Source organism: Oryctolagus cuniculus, chromosome 2 (genome assembly GCF_051225735.1).
Source record: "Oryctolagus cuniculus isolate XC-2025 breed Fujian yellow rabbit chromosome 2, ASM5122573v1, whole genome shotgun sequence".
Classification (NCBI taxonomy): Eukaryota; Metazoa; Chordata; class Mammalia; order Lagomorpha; family Leporidae; genus Oryctolagus; species Oryctolagus cuniculus.
Genome location: NC_142868.1, coordinates 120,526,103 through 120,550,403, shown reverse-complemented (window position 1 = coordinate 120,550,403; position 24,301 = coordinate 120,526,103). Strand labels below are relative to the sequence as shown.

The window sequence follows — 24,301 nt, the reverse complement described above, 5'->3', positions numbered from 1 at the left end:
AGACAGACGGACAGACATAGCTTCCATCCGCTGGTTCATTCCCTAGATGGCCAGGGCTGAGCTAGGTAGGAGCCAGGAGCTTCATCCAGGTCTCCCACGTGGGTGGTAGGAGCCCAAACACTTGGACCTTCCTCCGCTGCTTTTCACAGGCCATTAGCAGGGAGCTGGATCAGAAGTGGAACAGCTGGGACTCAAACTAGTTCCAGATATGGCTTTACCTGCTGTGCCACAATGCTGCCCGCCCCGACTTTTCTTTTACAGTTCAGTGTTTCGTTAAATAACAGCGTGCAAGTCCACACTGCAGGCCTGAGACCCCACACACTAGATTCAGGCCGGATCATTCCATGAAGTTACCAGGTGGTCGTAGGAGATCTCCATTAGCCTTTGGAGGGCACCTGTTACCATCCCATTTGTCCTGCAGAGCTTGGTTTAGAGGCCGTTGCTTCCTTTCAGTCTTTCCCTGGCTTCCTGAGGAAAGCAAGATTTCTCTACTTCTGTATTCTGTAGCACTTTGTACTTCTTAGATGCTTTCTCTTGGCCTCGTGTTCTAATCATCTCTGTGTTTGTCTCCCCAGTCTCCTAAAGAGTAAACTCCTGGCCGGTAATTAACCTTATCTTCCTTCCGGGCTGGCCTTGGTGGAGCCTCCCTGGTAAATGTTTACTGAATTTTGTGGAGCGTGGACACAGATATGGAGGTTGCAAGTTACTGGTGGCCCTTTGCTTAGAATCTTTGGGGTGAAGAGTTTCCAGTCTCCTAGCGCGTTGGTGTTGTGCTGCTTCCACATCTGGGTAGGTGGAGGACTTGGAGAGGTCGCAGCTAAATCCTGTGTATAGCCACCCTGGGCTCGGATCCCTGGGCTCAGAACTGCCTCTTTCCAGGGTTAGGGCCACCCAGGTGAGTTAACATGCAGGACTGTCTCTCCTGCAGGTCTGTCCCTCATCCCTGTGTTCTCTTTGGAGCCTGGGCTTTGTTTTTTGGCTTGCTTATCTTGAAGAAGCTGAGGGACAGTAGTTCCAAGTGGTCAGCAGAAGTTCAAGTTTGCTGTATTGGATAAGGTGAGTGAATATTGGATGGTGGACACATGACACGTGGTGTAGTATTACCCATTAGAAGGGCCTTCTGCTGTTTGCCACCTCTGGTTTGCTTTGGCTGGGGCACTGATTCCTGGACAGTCATTTGATTCCCAGGCAGCAAGAGCACATGGTTGAAGAGCTTGGAGTTTGGCAGGTCCCTGTAATTTCTGACCTCTTCCAGAAGCCACAGGAGGAGCCCTTCTCGGAGGTCGTCAGATTCACCTGAGTTCAACTTTGTGTTGCCTGCTTATTGGGCGTCTGTGAGTGACTTGGGTGTGTGGCTGAACTTGATCATGAGGAATCCTGCACTTGAATTACAGCATAGCTGGAGTGCTCATCTTCAGGCCAAGTGTAAAGGTCAGGTTAAGCCTATCTAAGCATGGCTGTTAAAACATTTTCTTGGCGTTGGGATGCAATGGGTTAAGCTGCTGCCTGGCTGTTCCACTTCCAATCTAGTTCTCTGCTAATGGCCTGGGAGAGCAGTAGAAGATAGCCCCCGCGTCCTTGGGCCCCTGCACCCATGTGGGAGAGCTGTTTCTCCCTCTTTCTAACTCAGCTTTTCAAATAAATAAATCTTTTCTTCAAAAGGACGTTTTCTCATTGCTTGCAGATGTCTGTTGAAAGATTTAGACATTCTGAATGTTTCTGTGTTGCGCTGTGCCATTCACTTGCCTTTGGGGGCCGCCCAGGCAGCCAAGTGCTTTCATTGCATTGCCTTCTCAAGGGTACTGCTGCAGGTGGAATTCTGACCTAATGCAAGCTCTGCTGTGGTGGCCAAAGCCCTCTGGTATTTTTGGTGACTGGAACTGTGAGCTAGTCAAGGGGCTTTCTACCAGGTAAAAGATACAGAAATGGATGGATAAAGTCTTCTGTAAATGAAAGAGGCCCACCTACAAGCATCTTTAGTATACAAGCATGAAGTTGTGGGTTTAGGCAATATATATATATTTTTTTTTGTAACTGTCTTTACCTATTGGTAATTCTTTCTAATCTTTTCTGGTAGTTTAACTTTGAGAATGACCATGACCATGACACGTAATGACATAACACAGAGGCTGACCTTGGGTATTCCTGTGGCTTTTGTCCTGTAGGCAGTGGGTTTTAGCTGTGGCCCTCAATTTGTCCCTAGGGGCCTTTGAGGCTTCTCTTCCTCCTACAAAGAAAGTTTCACTTTGGGCTTTCCTTTGCCAAGTGGATTATTAATGAGTTCTTGAAACTTAAGAACTTTGAAATATTTCAGCAAATTAAACTTCCTGAAATTGCATATTCAAAGTGAGGTTGTGTAGGGGGAGAGATTGGTATTGTTAAAAGAGGGTTTGTTTTAAAAAAGGTAAAATCATGATACAGATATAAAATGAATATGTCAAACACTTTATTAAATATTAAGGGAACTGGAAAAGGTGTTAGAACCTGTTCACACTTGCGTAAGTCTGTTTTGTGCTGCTGTAACAGAATACCGGAGACTGGGTGCCTTTTACAGTGAACAGAAGTTGATCGGCACACAGTCTTAGAGGCTGGGAAGTCCACTCTCAAGGTGCTCACATCTGAGAGAGGGAGGGAGAGATTGGTGCCATGGGTGGGCCCCCATCCCACCCATGCATGAGGCCAGAGCTGCTAGAGGTTTCACCTCTTAGTCCTGCTTAACAACAATTAAATTTTAGCCTAAGTTTTGGAGGTGACAGACATTCAAAACATACCAACAGAAGTCCATACATTCATATGCAGTCAAAAATGTTAAGATGAATTTACAAGATCTGTTTCTAGGATAGTAATCAATTGCATCTCAGTTAATTTGTATTTCTGTGGGCAAGAATTCTTTGCTTTGTTAACAGTTTTCTATAAGTTACAGTCTGTCTCTACAGAGCTGTTAGATAGCCTAGTCAAAGACAAAGCTACCCCTTGTGGGGTTAGGTCAGATAAGCAGGTTCCAGCATTCCACTGAAAGGATACCCAGTAATCTCTTTTGTTCTTTTCAGAGTCCTAATGTTTTTCCATCAGTGTTGAATTAATCTCCAGAGTGGGGGAAAACGGGTCTCTAACTCAAGGCTTGTTGTGAGATTTGACTCGACATTTATGTCTTCTTGGTATGGGCTAAGTGAATGATAGCTGTTACTTTGGTTTTCAGTTGTTTTATCTCAGATTTGCAGGAAACTGATCCCAGGAAATAGAGCTGAGCTGAGCGCTCCATTAGTTCTTGTCTGTTTTGTTGGTTGTAGTCTGACTGCTCATAGGTCCGTCCCCTTTCATGAAGGTAGCCTTGGCACTGTGACGCTTTCTTGTCTTTTGCACCCAGGAGGCACTTCTCTATCTGTTAGAGATCCTATCTTTTTTTTACAGGTGATGACTGTTTCTCACGCTCTTAACCAAGCCATTTTGTCTGGTTGAATGTAAGGAGGAAGTGATGACATTGGCGATGTCAGGAGCGAAAGGAAGGGGCCAGCACTGTGGCTTAGCTGGTTCAGCTGCTGCCTGCAGTGCCAGCATCACATACAGGCGCGGGTTGGAATCCTGGCTGTTCCACTTCCGATCCAGCTCCTTGCCAATGCACCTGGGAAAGCAGTAGAAGATAGCCCAAGTCTTTGGGCCCCTGCACCCATTTGAGAGATCTAGAAGAAGCTCCTGGCTCCTGGCTTCGGATCAACCCAACTCCAGCTGTTGAGGCTATTTGGGGAGTGAACCAGCGGATGGAAGTTTTCTCTCTGTCTCTCCTTATCTCTCTCTGTAACTCTGCCTTTCAAATAAGTAAATAAATGTTTTTAAAAAAAATGAAAGGAAGGCTTTGCTGATTAATTGCCCCTGATCACTAGGATGAAGTACAGCACTGAGATTGAGATGTGATGTTTCTGTCAGCTACCTTGCACCTGTGTTGGTGAATTGCCGTTTATAATTTTATAGCTTTAGGAAGTGAGTTGAAGAGGACGTAAAATGTGACATTAATAAATTTTGCTTTTTCTTCCCTTTTTTTGGCAGAATAACCAAGTGCTGGGAATTGGAAGTGGTTCTACAATTGTCCATGCTGTGCAGCGAATAGGTACGTTCTGACTGTCTACTGGATGTTTTATGTGATTATGGGGGTGCGGTAAAGGAAGTGGGGCACCCGTTTTGCACTTGTTAATTGTGGCTGCAGCAGTGCCAAGCTGGGGAGAAGGACCTGCCTGCCTGTCAGTAGAGCGTTGCTGCCCTTCTCAGGAGAGGGAGTCTTCCATCCCTCCTGTCAGTTCTGGGAGGTGCCCTTGCCTTTGTTTACTCTGCTCAGCTGGTGGGGAGGAGCTGACTTAGCAGGAGTTCCCTAGGGAGCTTTAATCATCATGATGACATCAGAGGTCCTGTGTGGTCTCAGGCTTCCTCTGAAGCCCTTGGGTTTCTCATGCAAACAAATCCGAGGCCAAAGTGAACATTCCCTTCCCTTGAGCCTAGAGAGGACCTGGGCCTCTTGCAGTTGGTAGCTGGTTCCTGAAGGTGCTGACTTCACTCAGATTGCATTGTCTCTGTGCTTAGGAAAGACTGGGCACTTATCAGTCCCTGTGGCTGTTTAACAGGTTTTACTGCCCTGCTTTTTGTTCCTCATAACAAAGCCCAGAAGAGAGGCTTGCCTGAATGAATGGGGATCTGTCTTCTAGGTGCCTCGGGCAGAGCCCAGAAGGCAAAGTCCAGGAATACTTTGTCATTAAGGAGGACCTGTAGTGCCAGTGTGATGGCTTCTGGAAGCCTTCTCATTGGTCAGACAGTGTGCTTTTCTACCTTAACCAGTTATGCGAAGAATTTTAAGGCCCAGAAGTTGCTGTGGGTTTTATAATAGTGACATTTAAGCCTTCCAGGATGTAGACTCTGATTAGGAAGACTTGGAATTTTATAAGATTTGTTTTCTTGGATTTTTTTTAATAAAACTTTCCTAAAAGGTAACAATTTCAAAATGAGTAAAATAAATCCCCTATAACCATCCTCTGGGGCATATAGATGATTATATTTTTTCCTGAAGGCAAAACTTAAACTCCCCTGGGCAGGGCAGTAGAGGGTAGCAGTGAAGGCTGAAGAGCTAGGCTGCCTGGGATCCTGCCCCAGCTCTGCCGCTAAGGCTGTGTGATTACCGAGCTGCTCGACCTTCTGTTCCTCAGTCTCCTCATCACGAAATGGAGAAAGAGTTGTAACTCACCTTCTGGGCTGTTAGACTTCAAACAGGTCATTCATACAAAGTTCTTAGGATGTTGTCATGCATGTAACGACAATGAACACTGGTTAGTGCTCCCCTCACTCACTAGGCTTCTGATGTCTGAAAGGGTGGTCACCGCTGTTACACCAAGGACAAGGACACAGAGTGGAAGGCAGCTGTCAGTGGGAGACAGACCTTGTCCTTTCTACTGGGTTTGAGCAAATATACCAGTGACAAGAAAAAAAGTGAGGAGAGTTGCAGATTGGTGCCTCCTCACGGGGCACCAAAATGTTAGGAAAAGAGGCGCAGAATAGAGTAGGCAGTGTATGAATTTACAGTCAGACCGGATTTATTCAGAGAAAACAAATCTGTAGAGGGAGGTGACCAACTGCCTGCGTGTACAAGATGGAGCCTGTGGCAGAAGGCCTTGACTCCCAGGGGCCTGATCTTAAGGAAGGCTAGGCTGGGGTTGGAGTAGGGGGCAGCAGGGGGAGGGGAATTCCAGGAACTGGGTGGGTGGGGGGGCCTTGGGAACCTGGAAAAGAATGCAGGGTGGGGTGTAAAAGCAATAGGGTGTGAGACCCAATTGAGATTCAAGGGCAAGGAATACATCTCAAAGTTTATCTCCTCTGGGCAGTGAGGGAGAATGGCTGAGCCTTGTGTTCTTGTTCCATCAGATACGCTTTTGTCTCCACAGCTGAAAGAGTGAAACAGGAGAATCTGAACCTTGTCTGCATCCCCACTTCCTTCCAGGTTTGTCGTTGCTTTCCATTCTGCATCTGAACAGCTGCTGCCAGGTCCTCTGGCTCTATGGAGGTGGGCCTGTGGGCAGGAAGGAGTACCCACAGGAGCTTCTGTTCACTTGTGAATATTTCAGGGCAGCTTGAGTTCAGGCACCGGGAAGCATGCAGATGGGACCTCTGTCCTCAAGGAGTATTATCCCCATTTACAGGTGGAAAAAAGGCGGAAAGGAATTAATTGATGTGTTAGTAATACAAACACAGTATTTTGGTTCCATATCTAATGTACTTTCAGCATGAAATTGTAGGAGCTGGTAGAGGAGAATAGTAGAGCCAAGTAATTACAGGGAAAGGTAAGGAAAGAATAGACTTTGGGAGGTAGAAGGGAAAAGAGGTGCTAAGTTGGAGGCCTGTCTTGTCTCTCTTCTGGCCGTTGAGAAGGGGTGTGTGTGTACATATACATATATATAATCTCATTGGATTAGCCAAGGTGAAATTTACTAACTAGAAAAGTGGGTTGGATTTACAGGTAGCTAGTGCTTTGGGACTTCATGAACTTAGCTTTGGACAACCCAGACAGCCTGGTTTTCCTAGAAAAGCCTGAAGCAGTTCTGGTTAAGGAGAGACTGGGTAGCATTCTTCTGAGCCATGTGGGAGGTGCAGTCAGACAAAACAGAGGGTGTAGGCAGGGATTCCAGGTAGTCAGGCTAAGGAATTAGACATGCATACTAAGTATGTCCATCTAAAGGGGTTGAGGGTGAGGGTAGTGTGCTATTTTTAAATAAAAAGACTTGAGCTATTTGATTCTTTAGTCTGAGTGTGTGTGTCCCTGTTGTGAGCACCACTTGTCACACAGCTTGACAAGGCTAATGCAGTGTGTCGGAGCACGGGGAAGAATCATACAGAATTGTGATAGTCTTTTCAGTACCACTCAATATATATTCAGTGCACACATCCAAAGATCAATACCACTCAATATGTCATTAGTCCACAGGTAATAGTAATAAGTATAACACATACAAAGCATAAAGGCATAACCAATCTAAGCACTCATGGCTAAGGATGTAATACGAATGCTGCATTCTCAAGGTTTGTATCATGGTCACGAAAAGTCAAAGTCCAGAGTCCAAACGGATCTCAGAACAGTCACTTACGGGCAGGAGTCAAGGGATGGCTGGCACTCTGGGCAGTAGGCTCGAAGTTCCAAGACGGATGGCAAGGAGAAGGGTTGGAGAGGTCACCTGATGAGAGGTCTGGTCCGGCTCCGATGTCAGCTCTGGCAGTAGCTGGGACGTGCAGGTGAGATTGGCTCCAGCGGAGTGGCGAGCAGCGCTTCAGTCAGTGAACACTCAGGCAGAGTTTCGCTGGCACTGAGCCCTGGTCCCCGAGGGGATACAGAGCAGTTGGGAGGCTTGCCTTTCTATCCCCATCTGGGGCAGGTGGGCGGTGAGTGTGCTCTAGTGTGCCACCAGTCACAGGCTCATCTTCTTGGGTGTCACCAGCCAGATGTTGGTGTTTGGGTGTGACCAGTGGTGTGTTGGGGGTCATCTTGGTGTGACCAGTCGTGCAGTAGTGGGTGAAGTAATGCAGTAGCCAGCTGGTTGGCTGCTTCTTATGATGTAATGTCCTCCAGCCCTTATCAGGCCTCACCACCTGTGTCTGTTCTGACAGATGGTCTGGGCAGTTCCTGGTGCTTGGTGGCCTTAGCTTAAGTAACCCCATTTTGGTTTTGTTTTTTTCTCTTTCTTTTTGAGTTAGCAGTGCTCTGTAACTCTTTTGGGACTCTTTTGGCCACAGCACAGATAGACCACATAGTGTTATTAAGGCAGGCATGCAGGATAAAATTGATCATATTTGTGAGCTGGAAGGCCACGCCTTCACCACACCCTTGTGACCTCATGCCTCTACCTGGCCACACCTGTGTGCCCACCTGCCAATCAGGCTAATTAACCACTCCCCTTTGGAAGTGGATTAAAGTCCTGGGACAAGGTGGGCCCAGCCGTTCCTTGGCCTTTTTGGCCCTTTTCCCTTTTGCGCTGGACCCGCTTGCTGCACCTTCGGGGCGCGTGGCCTTCGGGCCACCCGCCCTATGCTTTCTAGCCTGCATGCTCCTCCACATGGCAAGCTCCTGGTACTCGGTAAGAATCCAGATTTCCCTCTCTTTTGGATGGGGCCCTCACTCTCCTATGCATTTCTTAAAAAAACTTACCATGCTGCCTTGTTCATGTATGCCAGTATTCAGAATTCTTGTCTATTAGGCAAGAACCCACTGGCTGTTTAAGGGGTATGCCTCTGATTACATTTGCCACCCCAAATGGGATTTTAAGGGCCCTGTCTGATTACAGGGTGCTGATTTCTCTTCTTGACTGTCCAGTAAAGTAAATTTTGCCTTGCTTTGCTTTTCTTCTGTTTCCTCTTCCCCTCCCACTTCTTCCTCCCTGCCTCCCCCCCCTTTCCTAGATTGCTTGTAATCTCTTACTAATTCAACACCAAATTCTTGGTCAGGTGGGAAAATCTGTTTTTCTGGCAGTGGATGTCTCACTCCATCAGTTTCATCACTTGGTGAAGTCCTGGGTGGGTGGTGCTGTAGGCTGCTGTACTCAGCTGTTGTCTTTGGGTCTCCTTTTGTTATGGGTGAAATGACAACAGAGAAAATAGTACTACCTCAGTTCTTTGTCTCACATGGAAGAAGAATTTCCAAGCGGACAAGCAGAGAGATTTAAAAGTGAGATTTATTAGTCAGAGACCTCCAGCCAGAGTGGCATGGAGGGGATCCAAGAGAGGAAAAACCTAAGGGGCCGGTGGTACTGGGGTTTTTAAGCACAATTATGGGGAAGAAAAAAATTTGACATTCAGTTACAGGGCAGGGACAAAACCCATCAAAAGACCTGATTTGCAATCCTTCATTCTATCTTACTTGCTCTTGATGTGACAAAAAGACCCATGAGAAGGGTGGGACACTTAATTTGTTTTACAGGGAACTGGGAGCTCAGAAGGAATGCCATTCCCTTTGCTGTTCTCATAAGATTGGAAGCTTTCAAGGAGTGGGCAGGCAGGCACTTTTGACCTTGCAGATTTGCACCCTCAGTTTCCACTGGGACCACCCTGACTGCCTGTTAACCCATCTGACTCCTCACACTTCCACAGTTTGGAATTTTTTTTTTTTTTTTTTTTTTTTTTAGGATTGATTTGTTTACTTGAAAGAGTTAGAGAGAGTGGAGGAGAAACAGAAAGAGCAAAGGCGAGACACAGAGATCTTCCATCTGCTGGTCCATTCTCCAGATGGCTACAACAGCTAGGGCTGGGCCAGCTGGAACCAGGAATCAGCAGCTTTATCCAGGTCTTCTGCATGGGTGGCAGGAGCCCAAACATTTGGGCCATTTTCTGCTGCTTTTCCCAGGCCATCAGCAGGGAGCTGGATCTCAAGGGAGCGGCGGGACTCTAACCTATGTTATAGGTAAAATGGCAGCGAAGAAAGGCGACCTTGGTTCCTGTCTGACCTGGAAGAAGAATTTCCACGTGGACTAGGCAGTGAGCAAAGCAAGATTTAAGTTGGAAACTTCCTGCTGTAGCAGCCTGGACAGGGCTCCAGGAGAGGCAGAGGAAACTGATGGAGTATTTTAAGTATAATTTTTTTTGGGAAAAAAACAGCAGCTAACAATCAGGGTGGGCACAAAGCCCATCAAAAGGCCAGATTCCATAAACCTGTCTAGCTTGCTTATAGTAAAACAGAAAAGCCATCAGAAGGGTAGGATAATCTTTGTTTTCACAATAAACAAAAACTCAAGGGTAGAATCATTACTTCCTTGCTATTCTCATGATAAAACTGGAAACTCAGAGGAGTATTTTGCTAACAGCTTCTGAGGAAAAGCATGCATTTTGTACCCTCTTAAAGAGACTTCCCCTTTCCTCATTCCAGCTGGAACCCAACCTAATGGCCTGTTAGTCCATCTACCTCCTCACACCAATACCCATATGGGATGCCACCAATGCAGGTGGTGGCTTTAACTGCTAGGCCGTAACACTAGTTCTGGGAAACCTAATTGCTGTTTCTTGGTCCTGTTTGCTCTGCCACCCCTGACTCTCAGTTTTTGTGATGGGCATCCTGTAGGTAGCTAGCTTCCTAAGTGTATAGGATGCAGGTTTGACGCTGGATGTCTGAAGACCTCTTTATTCTACCCTTTCACATTCAGTCATTTGACTTTGTAGTCAATTCTATGTTAAATAATTTCCTAGGAATTTTGAAGATAATTTCTCTTTAGTCTGGTTTTCAATTTGCTCTTGAGAAGCTCGATACATTCTGATTTGTAATCTGTTCTTTGAAACCTACTTTTAGTTTTCTCTCAGAACTCATTTATATTCTCTTTTGCTTTTCTTCAGTATGGGTATATATTTTTTATTTTAAAGATTTATTTTATTTTATTATTTGAAAGTCAGAATTACACAGAGAGGAGAGACAGAGAGAGAGAGAGAGGTCCTCCATCCGATGGTTCACTCCCCAACTGGCCACAGTGGCTGGAGCTGTGGCGATCTGAAGCCAGGAGCCAGGAGCTTCCTCCGGGTCTCCCCCATGGGTTCAGGGGCCCAAGGACTTGGGCCATCTTCTACTGCTTTCCCAGACCATAGCAGAGAGCTGGATCAAAAGAGGAGCAGCCAGGACTAGAACCGGTGCCCTTATGGGTTGGTGGCACTTCAGGCCTTCAGGTCAGGACGTTAACCACTGAGCTGTAGCGCCAGCCCCCGGTATGAGTATATTTTCATCTGTTGTATTGGCATTTCATCTTGAAAATTTACACTTCAGTTTTGAGAACTTTTTGCTTTTATCTTTGGTTTTTCTTCCCTCTGTTTTCTTTGGTTTTTCTTTCTAAGACCCTCATGGTGGCTTTGTGGACTGGCTTAGTTTAGCTATCACACTGGGGCAGTTGGGACCATTCTGCTGCTGTGTAAACAAGCTGAGACTAGATTCCTGGAGGAGGAACGGCCATGAGCACAGTGGCTCTAGGCATGCAAGTGAGGCCATCTTACACTCGCCATTTTTACACTTGCCAATCCAGATGATAAGATTTTCCAATGAGTCCATGGAAATCTGAGAAATCATAAATATTTGCTCCTATAAGCCACGGAGTTTAGGGGTAGCTACTGTGTGGCAAAAGCTCATTGGAGCAGTAACTGCCTTTTGCCCAACTGTGCCTGGCAACTCAGGCCTAAGACTGGCTGTTTGACCTACAGAGAACCAACCTGCCACTTTGGGAGTAGGAAAGGAAGAGGTGGAGGTGTAATAGCTTTTAAGTTACTTGTCACTCCCCCTCTTCGCGGAGGAACGACACAGGACCCTGCGCTGTTCTTTTGTCTGCTCGGCCCTTCCCGGGTTTGCCGCTGGTTCTTCCCGGGTTGGCTGCCATCCCTTCCACCTCCGTGGAAGGGCGGCTCCCCCTGCCACTTTCCCCACTTCCGTGGGGGAGTGGCACACCGCCGGCCGGCTCTCTCAGATGTTATCTGGATGTTCCCTTTAGATGTTCCTGGTGCATGTTGTCTCTCTCCTCCTTTATAGTCCTCTTCCACCAATCCCAACTCTGCTACCCACACGCCGAGTACGCTGCCCTCCTCCAATCAGGAGCAGGATCAGCTCCTGCAGGTTATTGGTCGAACTGGAGGCAGCTGTGTAGAAGTTGTTTACTCCTCTCCCAGCGCCATATTGTGGGAGAGCAGATGCATAGAATAAGTCTTAATTCCAGTAACTTAGTCTAGTCCGAGTTGCTCCCCACAGTTACTTTTTTTTTTTTTTTTAAAGATTTATTTATTTGAAAGTCAGAATTAGAGAGAGAGGTCTTCCATCCGCTGGTTCACTCCCCAGTTGGCTACAATGGCCGGAGATTCGCCTATCCAAAGTCAGGAGCCAGGAGCTTCCTCCTGGTCTCCCACGCAGGAGCAGGGGCCCAAGCACTTGGACCATCTTCCACTGCTTTCCCAGGCCACAGCAGAGGACTGGATCAGAAGTGGAGCAGCCGGGACTTGAACTGGTGCCCTTATGGAATGCTGGCACTGCAGGCGGCAGCTTTACATGCTACGCCACAGTGCCGGCCCCCTTAAGTTACTTTTCATTCAGTTTTCCTGTTTTACTGCTCTGTTGTATCCACTTCCTGTAGTTTGTAGATAATCCCAATTCCTCAATCTTTGGGAGGTTCTGTGATGTTTGTTTGGTTGTTACTTGTCTTTTTCCACTATTGGCCTAGGATTTCTCTCTTATTTCTGCCATTTACCATTGTCTATCAGTGGTCCAGCTTTTAGAAATTTGTTCGAGTCCTGGCTGCTCCACTTCCAATCCAGCTCTCTGCTAATGTGCCTGGGAAAGCAATGGAGGATGGTCCAAGTCCTTGGGCCCCTGTCACCCATGTGGTAGACCTGGATGGAGCTCCTGGCTTTGGTCTGGCCCAGCCATAGCCATTGTGACCATTTGAAGAGTAAGCCAGCAGATTGAAGATTTCTCTCTCTGCCTCTCCCTCTCTCTAACTCTGCCTTTCAAATAAACAAATCTTTTTAAAAAATTCCTTTTTTGTACTTTTTAAGAGATTTTGAGAAGGAGCTAAGCTAAATATATGTATTCAAGCAGCTATTTTTAACTGGAAGTCTGATCCTGTGCTTTTTTATGATAACATTCTCTTAACTTGTATTATAGTGATCATTGATAACAGCAGATCCAGACTGGAAAGTACTGGCCAATTTTAGTTAATTAGGCTGGAACAATTATTCAAAGTTCACAGGATTTTTTATTTATTTGAAAGGCAGTTCAAATAATGCCCAAGATAGCTGGTGCTGGGCCAGGTCAACGCCAGGAGCTCCATCCAGATCTCCCATGTGGGTGACAGGAGCCCAAACACTTAGGCCATCTTCTGCTGCTTTCCCGGGTACGTTAGCAAGGAGCTAGATTGGAAGTGGAGTAACTGAGACTTGAACTGGTGCTCATGGGATGCTGGTGTCGCAGCTTAACACCCTGCACCACAATGCTGACTCTCACAAGGTTTCTAAAAATTCATTTGTTCAGTTTTCTTCCCCCTTTAAATTCAAACTTACTTTCTTTTAAGTTTGGTCAGATGCCATCTTTAAAATGGTTGAACTATAACAATTTTTTTTAAAAGATTTATTTATTTGAAAGAGTTACACGAAAAGGAGAGGCAGAGATAGAGAGGTCTTCCATCTGCTGGTTTATTCCCCAAATGGCTGCAATGGCCAGAGCTGGGCCAATCTGAAGCCAGGAGCCAGGAGCCAGGAGCTTCTTCCAGGTTTCCCATGCAGGTGTAGAGGCCCAAGCATTTGGGCCATCTTCTAATGTTTTCCCAGGCCATAGCAGAGAGCTGGGTTGGAAGTGCAGCATCTGATACTCGAATTGGTGCCCATATGGGATGCTGGCATTGCAGGCGGCAGCTATGCCACAGTACTGGCCCCTGAACCCTGGTTTTTAATACAAGTAAACTTATAGGAATTTAAATGATTTTGAAAATGAAGGATCTGACCTAAGCCCCAGTAGCATTTATTATTCAGTCTTGCTTCAGACCCGCATTAATTAGATGATAAAAGGAAAATGCAATGTGTTTTTAGGTTTTATGGTGAAATTTATGTAAAACAGAAAGACTGCTGGCCCTCCACATGCCTCTGTCTTTAATCACAAGCGACACTTGGGAGCACAGCGGAGGAGTTGCAGTGAGAAGGCATTGTTTCCTTTCTTTTTGCAAAAGCAGGAGCTCATCATTCACTTCCTACTCTGTGCTTCTTCAGGAGTTTTCACTGGAAGAGGCAGGCAGACAGGAGGCTCCTTAGCCAGCCATCTGGGAAAGTGTCTGGTCCAGCACTGGTCTCAGTTGAGCACCTGAGGTTGCACATTCTGACTAAGCCAATAATGTTGTGTTGAACTCATTGTACTTGTTTGCTTGGGCTGCTGTAGCAAGGTACCATGAACTGAACGTGTGTGTGAACGTGCCACTCTCCCTGCCTTGCAACATCAGTTATAAACTGACCTTAGGGATCACACCATCACCTCTGCTGTGTGCTATTGGTCATGCAGACCAGCCCTGGACAGTGTGGGAAGGGGTTACTCAAAGGCATGAGTACCAGGTGGTGGTGATCCTGGGGAAGTGTTGGAGGCTGCCTTCCAGAGGTTGACATGTTCCTACAGCCCCAGCGTCTCTGGGATTAGCATGATTTCTCTAATACTGCTTTTGGAAAAATCTAGAAACTGTGAAATAATCCAGTAGTATCATTTTTTTGTGTTATTTCCCCTTTTAATTTTTTTCCTTGGTAAGTACAAAATTGTATTTTTTTAATTTATTTTTTCAGTGAACATTTTTTTCTTAGCTTTTCATGTGGAGCATTTCGAACTTGAAAAAGGATAAAGAGGCCGGTGCCGTGGCTCGCTAGGCTAATCCTCCGCCTTGCGGCGCCGGCACACCGGGTTCTAGTCCCTGTCGGGGCGCCGGATTCTGTCCCGGTTGCCCCTCTTCCAGGCCAGCTCTCTGCTGTGGCCAGGGAGTGCAGTGGAGGATGGCCCAAGTGCTTGGGCCCTGCACCCGCATGGGAGACCAGGATAAGTACCTGGCTCCTGCCATCGGATCAGCGTGGTGCGCCGGCTGTAGTGCGCCGGCCGCAGTGGCCATTAGAGGGTGAACCAACGGCAAAGGAAGACCTTTCTCTCTGTGTGTCTTTTTCTCTCACTGTCCACTCTGCCTGTTAAAAAAAAAAAAAAAAAAAAAAAAAAGATAAAGCACAGTATAATGAACTTCCTTGTACCTGTCACCCAATTTCAAGTTATCTCATAGCCAATCCTATCTCATCTATACACCATTCCTCTTTACTCCTTTTTTTTTTTTCAAAGTAAACTTTAGGTATAGTATTGTTTCATTGTATATATTCAGTTGAGTTTCTTAGAAAAAATAGCTTTACAAACATCACAACAATGCTAAAAAAATATTTAACCACAATCTTACACCAACATCCAATGTTGTCTTCACTTTAAAAAATACTTTTTATAGTTTATTTGCATCAGGATTCCAAATCCCTTACATTACAGATTCCAGGGTGTTTGTGTTTTACTACTAAAGTCGTAGCATTTTGTATTAGAAGATTGGCCTTGGTCATTTCACCCATTCTATCTTTTTAGAAATAAGAACATTTGCCAAGAGCCATGTGGCTGGTTTGTTTAAGATTAGAATCTAGACCTTCTGATTCTCAAATTCAGATGCTTTTTATTTTAAGGAGTAGGTATTTTGAAGTGATGGCTTTGGAAAAAAAGTTTCCTACTCTTTGGTTCCTCTCTGTATTTAAAGCAGTGATGTAAACACAGACCCTCATCACTTGCACTTGTGTGGTCAGATGTGAAGCCTCCCTTGAGCTATGTGTAGCCATAACCACTGCTTTCCCTTTTTGGTCAGCCTGGAGGCATGTCTGTGAAGTAAATGGTACTTTTTTTTCACAAACAACCTAAATCTTTCGTAGTCTAGGATTCTACATTTGCTGAATTCCTCAGACATTCTGGAAGTCTTATCTGTATATTCTCTTCTGAGTATATAGATTCTTTTGTTTATTTTTGCTTCTGTATCATTCCATAGTGATCTTCAGTCTTTTTTCATATTGTTGGATTATTTTAAAAGCTTTTCTAATATTTTGTGTGCTTATTCTTATTTTTAGAATTTTTTTTATCTAAACATATGTTGCCAGAAGGTTTATTTAGGAACTGATAGCATGGTTTTTAAAGATTATTTAATTTGAGAGGCAGAGCTACAGAGAGAGAGATTGATTTTCCATCCACTGGTTCACTTTCAAATGGCTGCAATGGCTGTTGTGGGCTGGGCTGAAGCCAGGAGCCAGGGGTTTCATCAAGGTCTCCCATGTGGGTGGCAGGGCCCCAAATACTTGGCCCATCTTCCACTGCTTTCCCAGGTGCAAGAGCAGGGAGCTCAGTTGGAACTGGAGCAGCTGGCATTTCAACTGGCACCCATATGAGATACTGGTGTTGCAATCAGCAGCTTAACTCACTGCGCCACGGTGCCAGCCCCTTAGCAGGTTTTGAGTAGCCTGTCTCCAAGCAGCAGCTCTTAGCTAGCACTGGAATGGAGCCTTCACTGCATGCTGTTGGCCTTTTTTCAGCTCCCAGGCGGAACTAGCAGTTTCAGCATTTGTGGGGCTACGTCTCTTACCTTTTGGTGGGCCAGATCAGGACTAAGCGTTTACTTAAATCCAGAAATATTCTGAGAATCCTTGCCATGTTCTGAGAGCGAATGATTGTGGGTGATTTTCTCTGTTCTCCCCAGGCCCGGCAGCTCATCCTGCAGTATGGCTTAACCCTCAGTGACCTGGATCGACACCCAGAGGTGAGAGCAGGCAGACTGCTGCGTCTTTCTCTGTTTTGATGGTGCTCGCTTGTGCATGGCTCTGGTTATCTTGTCAGTCTAGGGAAGAATTAAGTCAGTGGCACCAACTTTTCTCCTAAAATTCTGTGTGTTAATCCTGCCTGAGGTTGTCACAAATGAGCTGGTTAGTTTCCTGTATATCCCCTGTGGTTTAACCCTAAGAGCGCAGTATGAGTGTAGCAAAGGGGAGCTAGCAGGGCTGGGCTGGCAAAACTCCGGGCATCGTAGGCCCTTTTACAGAGGTGCAAGAGCAAGCTGACTCATGGAGCTTGCCACCTAAGTGGAGATAAGAAATAACCATCTGAGGCAGCCGCGGACCAGTGAAAACAGATGAAAATTAAGTTTTGCGGTCAGGATGGTTGAACATGGGGCAGGCCAGAAGAGGCTGAAGTTGTCAGGATGAACAATGTCACACATCACCCCAGCCAGCACCATCCAAGTTAATTACTGCATGCCAGGTATTATGCTAAGGGCTGTTTGTGTTGTGTTAAATTACTTAGTCCTCAGGATTCTTGAGGTTCGGTGTCAGATGATTTCATTTTATATATGAAAAAGTCAGAGAGTTAGTCATTTGCCTAAGGTCACACACTGTTTGTAAGTGGCAGAGCCAGAATTTGAACTAGGGCACTTCTGGCTCTAGAGCTGTGCCAGTCGGAAGAGTTTTGCAAGAAGAGGTAGTTTGTGCTGAGCTGTAAAGGCTGGGAGGCAGGGGCAGGAGAGAATATTTCAGAGAGGGCAGGAGGAACCACGGGAATATTTCCGCTTGGGCACATGGGCCTGTACAGACAGTGTACAGCTTGGGTGCTTTGGACAGAGTATGTGGAATGTGTCGATGCATAGTGTAGGGTGAGGGGCTCCATGCCGTCTAGAAACCCTTGGCCTCGAGGGATCACTAAGAGAACCAGGGGATTTTTGTGCACAGAGCCAGAGCACAGGCATCATCACCTGTTTAGCAGCTGTGTGGAGAGTGGTTTGGGCTGCGAGTAGGCCCAGAGCCCAGACAGAAGAGGTGGCTACTTTTCAGGCCCCAGAGTTGCCACAGCATAGCTTGACCCTGAAGTTAGTGTAGGGTTGTGGAAGAGTGGTGCAGGCTGAAGCTTCAGACAGAGACTAGAATGTGTGAGTGGAGGGAAGTGAGAGCGCCGCATGTCAAACCTGTAGGCTTTACACCTGTGCCATGCCAGCCATGCCAAGCAGCTGCACCATGGGTGCAGTGTGTACCTTGCACAACACTGTTTTTTAAAAAGATTTATTTATTTATTTGAAAGAGTTACACACAGAGAGGAGAGACAGAGAGCTGTTCCATCCTTTGGTTCACTCCAAATGGTGACAACAGTGGAGCGGGGTTGATCCAAAGCCAGGAACCAGGAACTTCTTCAGGATCTCCCATGTGGGTGAGGGGGCCCAAGCACTTGGGCCATCTTCTGCTGTCTTCCCAGGCACATTAGCACGGAGCTGGATCAGAAGTGGAGCAGCTGGGACTCTAACCCATGCCCATATGAGATGCCAGCATCGCAGGCTGTGTCTTAACCCGCTGTACCACAGTGTCCACCCTACATGATACTGTTTTAAAAAACTGCTCAGGGGCTGGTGTTGTGGTGTAGTGGGTTAAGACAAAGCCTGCGATGCTGGCATCCCATGTGGGCTTGGGTTGGAGTCCTGGCTGCTCCACTTTTGATCCAGCTCCCTGCTAATGCACCTGGGAAGGCAGCAGAAGATGGCCCAAGTGTTTGGGTCCCCTACCACTCACGTGGAGACCCAAATGGAGTTCCAGGCTCGTGATTTCCATCTGGCCCAGCCCTGGCTGTTACAGCCATTTGGGGAGTGCATAAGTGGATAGAAAAATCTCTCTTTCTGTGTCCCGCCACCCTCTCTTAACTCTTACCTTACAAATAAATAAATAAATACTTCAAAAAAAAAAAAAAAAAACTGCTTGAAGTCTGTGTTGTCCTTGCAGAGTACCATGAGTGATGAGAAATAGATAGCTTCATTGGTTTTGTTTATTTGAGAGAGAGCTATGCCTCCTGTCAGCTGTTTCATTCCCTAAATGTCTACAACAGCTGGAGCTGGGTAGGACTGAACCAGGCGCCAGGAACTCAGTCTGGGGCCCCCCACCTGGGTGCCAGTGATGCTAGTCACTTGAGCCATCACTTGCTGCCTCCCAGGGTGGGCATTAGCAGGAAGTAAGGACTGAGAAAGAGCAAGGGCTGGAATCCAGGCATCCAACTGGTGTCCTCTACTTCCCTGATTTGGTTTTTGAGAGATGATTGAACCCATTTGCTCCTCAGCTGCTTTTGGGGCTGGTGGTAGAGCTTCCTCATGGAGGGAATGGGCAGGCCCAGACAGTGCTTTGGGTCTTAGTGGGAATGCCTCAAGTAGTTTCTAACCCAGGAACAAATTGAAATTTCTTGTATGTCTGCCCACTTCAGTGCAAAGACTTCTCTGTCAGGGTTTTTTTGTTTGTTTTCTTTTTTTAATTGACATCACTGCCCTGCAAGGGGGGCCCCCCACAACGGGACATTTAATAGCACTGATATATTGTATATCTGTTTATGTACTTGTGGCTTTTTGGAAGGCCAAAAACAATTGAATATTTAAGGTTTTTCACCCCCCTACCCCCAAGAGACAGTTTTTGCTTCCTTGGGAATTTTGGTACCCACATTGAGAATGCATGCTCTAGGTAATTCTAACTTGTCCAGAGAGAAGTCCTTCAGTGACTAGAACAAGTATAGCATTGTGGGTAATGGCTAATCCAGGTTTGAGTCCTAAGTCTTCTGCTTGTTTCCTTGTGACCCTAGTGAAGGGGTTTAATCATGGGGCCTCAGCTGCTTTTTTAATTAATAAATTTATTTATTTGAAAGGGAGAGCAACAGAGAGAGATGGAGAACTTCCATCTGCTGGTTCATTCCCCAGATGGCAGGTCTAAAAAGCCAGGAGCCAGGGATTCTATCCCGGTTTCCCACCCTTGGGGATCCAAGTTCTTGTGCCATCTTCTGCTGCCTTCCCAGGTGGCCTCAGCTTGTTCGGTTAAGTGAGAATATTGGACCTAGCTGCTAGGGCTGCCGAGGGTCTCATGGGCTGTGCATGGGAAGGTTAGCAGAGACTCCCCTCATGAGGCTTAGGGGTTTTTGTGTCTGTCTCTCCCCTCAACACAGATTGACCTCGCCATCGATGGTGCTGATGAAGTAGATGCTGATCTCAATCTCATCAAGGGTGGTGGGTGAGTGTTGGGGACTTTCTTACTAAAGAGTACCTGCCAGTTAATCTTCGCCAAAGCAAAGTGCGATGCAGTGGGATTGCCACTGTGATGTGTGGGAGTCTGTCTTTCTACCAGGATGTTGATGGCAAATGTCCTGAGAGCTGGACTGGCATGTCTGGCATTAGCAGCAGTGTGGTGTCCAGGAACCTGGGCCTGTTCAGGGCGATGGGTGATTCATCTTCATGGCCTTCTGTGTGTCTGTGTTCTGCTCTCTCAAACCTTGAAAACTGGGCAGGCCAAAGCACATATTATTGGGCTAGCTGTGGGATCAGTGTGTGGCCTTTGCTTTAAAGGTTGTCTTACCTCTGTGGGCAGCTAGGGAAGCCATTCATTTATTTGGAAAATAACTGGGTTGTTCTTATTTTGGATCAGGGAGTGGTGAGTTGAAGAAGGTGAAGTCCCGGTTCTCACAGTCAAGTCGGTATCGAATGGTGTAAAATCTACTTCATTGTCCCTAAGATTTTCTTCTGTGTCCCTTGGTCTTCCTGATGGCAGACGTGAGGTGATTTAGCTGGTCAGCGGTAGGGGCAGGCCTGATCCCAGGTCTGCTGATTCTGTGTCCAGGGCTTGCTCCACTCCATCACCCTGCAAATTAAGTGGAATTTCTCTTTAAGTGTTAGGTTGGGTGGATTTGGGGTTCCTGTATCTGATCTTAGTTCCCCAGTTGAGATTCTGTCTTGATCCTGTACTCTTTCTTTTTTCCCATCCTCAGAGGCTGTTTGACGCAGGAGAAGATCGTGGCAGGGTATGCCAGTCACTTCATCGTGATCGCTGACTTCAGGTAAGTGCCCAGTGTTTTGAACTGCCTGCTGGGAAATAGAGCGCACAAAAAGGAACTTGTGGTGAAATAGAGACTCTGTGACTTTCTGAGACTGATTGCTAGGACTAAGGTCTTTTTTTTTTTTTTTTTTTAAAGATTTATTTATTTGAAAGGCAGAGTTACAGAGAGGCAGCGGCAGAGAGAGAGAGAGGTCTTCCATCTGCTGGTTCACTCCCCAGATGGCCGCAATGGCCGGAACTGCGCCAACCCAAAGCCAGGAGCCAGAAACTTCTTCTGGGTCTCCCACGTGGGTTCAGGGGCCCACGCACTCGGGCCATCTTCCACTGCTCTCCCAGGCCATAGCAGAGAGCTGGTTCAGAAGTGGAGCAGCCGGGACTCGAGCTAGTGCCTTATGGGATGCCGGCACTGCAGGTGGTGGCTTTACCCGCTATGCCACCCTGCCGGCCCCTAGGACTAACGTCTTATATTCTGCTTTCATATTGACCGTAGATGTCACTAACTGATCACAGCATTCTTTTTTTTTTTTTTTTTTTTTTAGTTTATTTATTTGAAAGGCAGAGTTAGAGAGAGGCAGAGAGAGAGAGAGGTCTTCCATCTGCTGGTTCACTCTCCATATGGCCGCAATGGCCAGAGCTGTGCTGATTTGAAACCAGGAGCCAGGAGCTTCTTCCGGGTCTCCCACGTGGGTGCAGGGTCCCAAGGACTTGGGCCATCTTCCACTGCTTTCCCAGGCCACAGCAGAGAGCTGGATGGGAAGTGGAGCAGGCGGTAGCTTTACCTGCTACACCACAGTGCCAGCCCCATGGTCACAGCATTCTTAAGCTGAGTGGGGATCTCCTGTGCTGGTCCTTATGTCCATGAGATAGGGAAGGAAACAGCTTGTCAACCCTACTAGCAGAGCAGGTACTCAGGTGTCACTCATCAGATTGTCACAGGGAACCTCTAAGAAGCAGGCCATGTTCTGCCCATGGGCAGTGACTCAGTGTGCCCTGCCTCCTGCAGAATGTGCCACACATGACTTGTGTTGCAGTCTTCAACCAGGCTCCCAGAGTCTCCTTCAAGGAGTCTGGCTAAGGCACGTGTACCTGTGTGTGTGTGTGTGTGTGTGTGTGTGTGTGTGAAAGAGAGAGAATAAGAATTTTACAGCAGCTGTAGAAAAAGCATAAACAAAGTCTGTACGTCCACAAACCAACTATATAAAATTCCAACATTTTTGTGATATTTGTTTCAAATATTTCTTTCCCACAGTGGAACAGCCAGTGCGTGTGAAGCCCTGTGTCTACTGGTCCCATCACTTTCTTTCCCTTCCCAGCATCGAATTAACCCCGTTCGTGAATGTGGTCTTTGTCTGAACCATTGAGCTTATTACTTTCATGGTACTTCTTGACTCTTCGCAGGAAAGACTCAAAGAATCTTGGAGATCAGTGGCATAAGGGAATCCCCATCGAGGTCATCCCAATGGCTTACGTCCCAGTGAGCCGAGCAGTGACCCGGAAGTTTGGGGGCGAGGTTCAGCTTCGAATGGCTGTGCACAAGGCGGTAAGTGGCCGGGGGGGGGGGGGGTGGTGTGTGTGTGTGCAGAGGGCACTCCAGTCTGTCTTACCCTCCTCTCTGCTCCTGTTTGGTTCTCTGTGCCTTGACCAGGCAGCCAGTTTTTTACTTATTTTTAACCGTTTGTTTATTTTTAGAGAGTTGGCTTTATTCGTTTCTGTAATCAATCACATGACGATAAGACTATACCCAATATAGTGGACATCTCATGTATAGATGGGGGATGAATCTTTCTTTCTGTCTCTTGGAATATTACATTCTTTGGGTGATCTAACCTTTGTACTGGAAGCCCCTCCCCACTGCTTAACAGCTGCCGACCGGAGTTTGGGACAGACTTTAGGTTCCATGTGCAATTTTCTTTTTAAGTAAAGAAAAAAGATTATTTATTTGATAGGCAGAGTGATGGGGAGAAGAGGAAGGCAGAGAGAGAGAGACTGAGGTCTTCATCTACTTCCATTCTCAAATGGCTGCAGTGGTGGGCTAGTCAGGGCCAAAGCCAGAAACCCGACACTCCATCTGGCTCTCCCACATGGGTAGTGAGGTCTCAAGCACTTGGGCCATCATCTGCTGTTTTCCCAGGCACGTTAGCAGGGAGCTGGATCAGAAGCAGAGCAGCCAGGACTTGAACCAGCACTCTGATATGGGTTACTGGTGTTGGTGTTGGAAGCAAAGGCTTACCCAGCTGTACCACAACACTGACCACATGCATCATCTTTTTTTTCTCCTTGCTTCTCTCATCCTGTGTATAAATATGACAAGATGTAGAATTTTAGCAGGGGATCTGACTCCTTTATAGTAGTCTACTCCAGACACTTTAGTCCAAATGTTTCTCTTTGGCTTTTCAATGGGTTGGTTGCAAAAAGCTTTTTTTCTTTTACATGTAAACAAGCAAAAGAAATAATTCAACCTAACTATACTTATAGTCTATATAGCAATTTATATGCTAAATAAAAAGCTTATAAGATATAAAGAAGAAACAAAATGATCTGTGACTAAACCCTGGCACATTTTTCATTTAATGTCTTTGCTTTCCAGTGTTTTTATGACTTTAACGGAAAAAAAAAAACCTAGTCCTAACCACAGTGGGTTTTCCCAGGCTGTGACTGATGTTTTGTGGCTCGCTTTAGCTGAAGGGCCAGAGCAGGTTGTGGGACTGTTTCTTATAGATGGTTTACTCCAGGCAAGAGCCTTAGCTCCCTGCCTTCATGGAGTTGTGTGTGTGTGTGTTTTCAATTTTTCTAAAAACATTATTTATTTGAAAGGTAGAGAGACTGACAGAGAGTTCTCCCAACTACTGGTTTACTCCCCAAGAGCCCACAAAAGCTAGGGCTGAGCCAGGCTGAAGCCAGGAGCCGGAGACTCAATGCAGGTCTCAAAAATACTTGGGAGGCGGAGAGCCATCACTTTCGCTGCCTCCCTGGGCATGGATTCACAGGAAGCTGGAATCAGGCAGAATCCAGGCACTCTGATATGGCATGTGGGTGTCCCAAGAGGTGTCTTAGCCACCTCTAATGCCTGCCCCAGAGTTCTTACTCAGCTCCTACCGCTTCTCCTCTAGACTGGAGGGGAGCCCTAGAATCCCTGCCCTTGACCATGGTGTCTGTCAACATTGGTGTTCCTAAACACTCCTTCTGCTTTTCTAGTATTCAGAGCTATTGGGGAGTTCTGGACTAACAGAAGTAAACCTACCCCTGCCTGTCCGACTTCAGAGCCTATTGCTGCTCATGTTGGGCAGTGTTGGTAATCTGTTCTGTGGTGACTTTTCAGTATAATGACAGCTGACTTATTGAGCCCTTACTGTGAGCCCTCATTGTGGTAAATGTATTATCTCCTAGGGTCCTGTGGTGACAGATAATGGGAATTTTATCCTGGACTGGAAGTTTGACCGTGCACACAAATGGAGTGAAGTGAACATTGCTATCAAGATGATCCCAGGTAACGTGAGTAGCGTTTACTGGGCAGAGTCACCGTGCCCTTTGTCACTGTCCCTTCATTGGCCACAGAAGGCATGATGGACGTGGGCTTTGAAGGACCTGGTTGGGAAGAAGAACTTGGTTTCTTTTCATGGTGTCCGGGCTTTCCAGCATGGGTTCCTTTGTCTTCTCCCCAGGAATGACTGATGCATAACTAGCAGCTTGGTGCTTGTCTCTTGCAGCCGTGGGGGTTGGGACAGCCCTGGAGCTGATGGAAGGTCAGAGGGCCACCATCTCTGGGCAGAGTCTTGCCTGCCAGGAGCTGACTGAACCTGCGTTGGTTTTTCTGGGCTGTCTTCTTAAGTAGTGGGGAAATTGACTCAGTGTACCTACAGCCATTGGATACGTGCCACGGGCAAGATCCTGAGCTCCG

At 46.7% G+C, this 24,301-nt stretch overlaps 1 protein-coding gene and 1 long non-coding RNA gene across 6 annotated transcripts in view; one reads left to right on the top strand and one right to left on the bottom strand.

Moving 5' to 3' along the window:
• RPIA (ribose 5-phosphate isomerase A) overlaps positions 1 to 24,301 on the top strand; it is a 32,416-nt gene that overhangs the window by 1,911 nt on the left and 6,204 nt on the right. The window contains exons 2-8 of one of the 5 annotated variants that reach the window (XM_002709617.6): positions 4,045 to 4,105; positions 5,922 to 5,977; positions 16,266 to 16,325; positions 19,520 to 19,584; positions 20,336 to 20,404; positions 21,802 to 21,943; positions 23,791 to 23,890. In XM_002709617.6, the coding sequence (XP_002709663.1) occupies positions 4,045 to 4,105; positions 5,922 to 5,977; positions 16,266 to 16,325; positions 19,520 to 19,584; positions 20,336 to 20,404; positions 21,802 to 21,943; positions 23,791 to 23,890 (553 nt within the window). Of the gene's footprint in view, positions 1 to 4,044; positions 4,106 to 5,921; positions 5,978 to 7,932; positions 8,103 to 16,265; positions 16,326 to 19,519; positions 19,585 to 19,995; positions 20,076 to 20,335; positions 20,405 to 21,801; positions 21,944 to 23,790; positions 23,891 to 24,301 lie in introns of those variants that run through there. The other 4 variants (XM_089326130.1, XM_089326131.1, XM_089326132.1 and 1 more) reach the window with 4 other exon arrangements.
• On the bottom strand, positions 5,553 to 7,768 carry LOC108176197 (uncharacterized). The gene is made up of 2 exons (XR_001792876.4): positions 7,119 to 7,768; positions 5,553 to 6,144 (listed from the first exon to the last, which is right to left on the bottom strand). It is a non-coding gene; the product is annotated as an uncharacterized LOC108176197 (long non-coding RNA).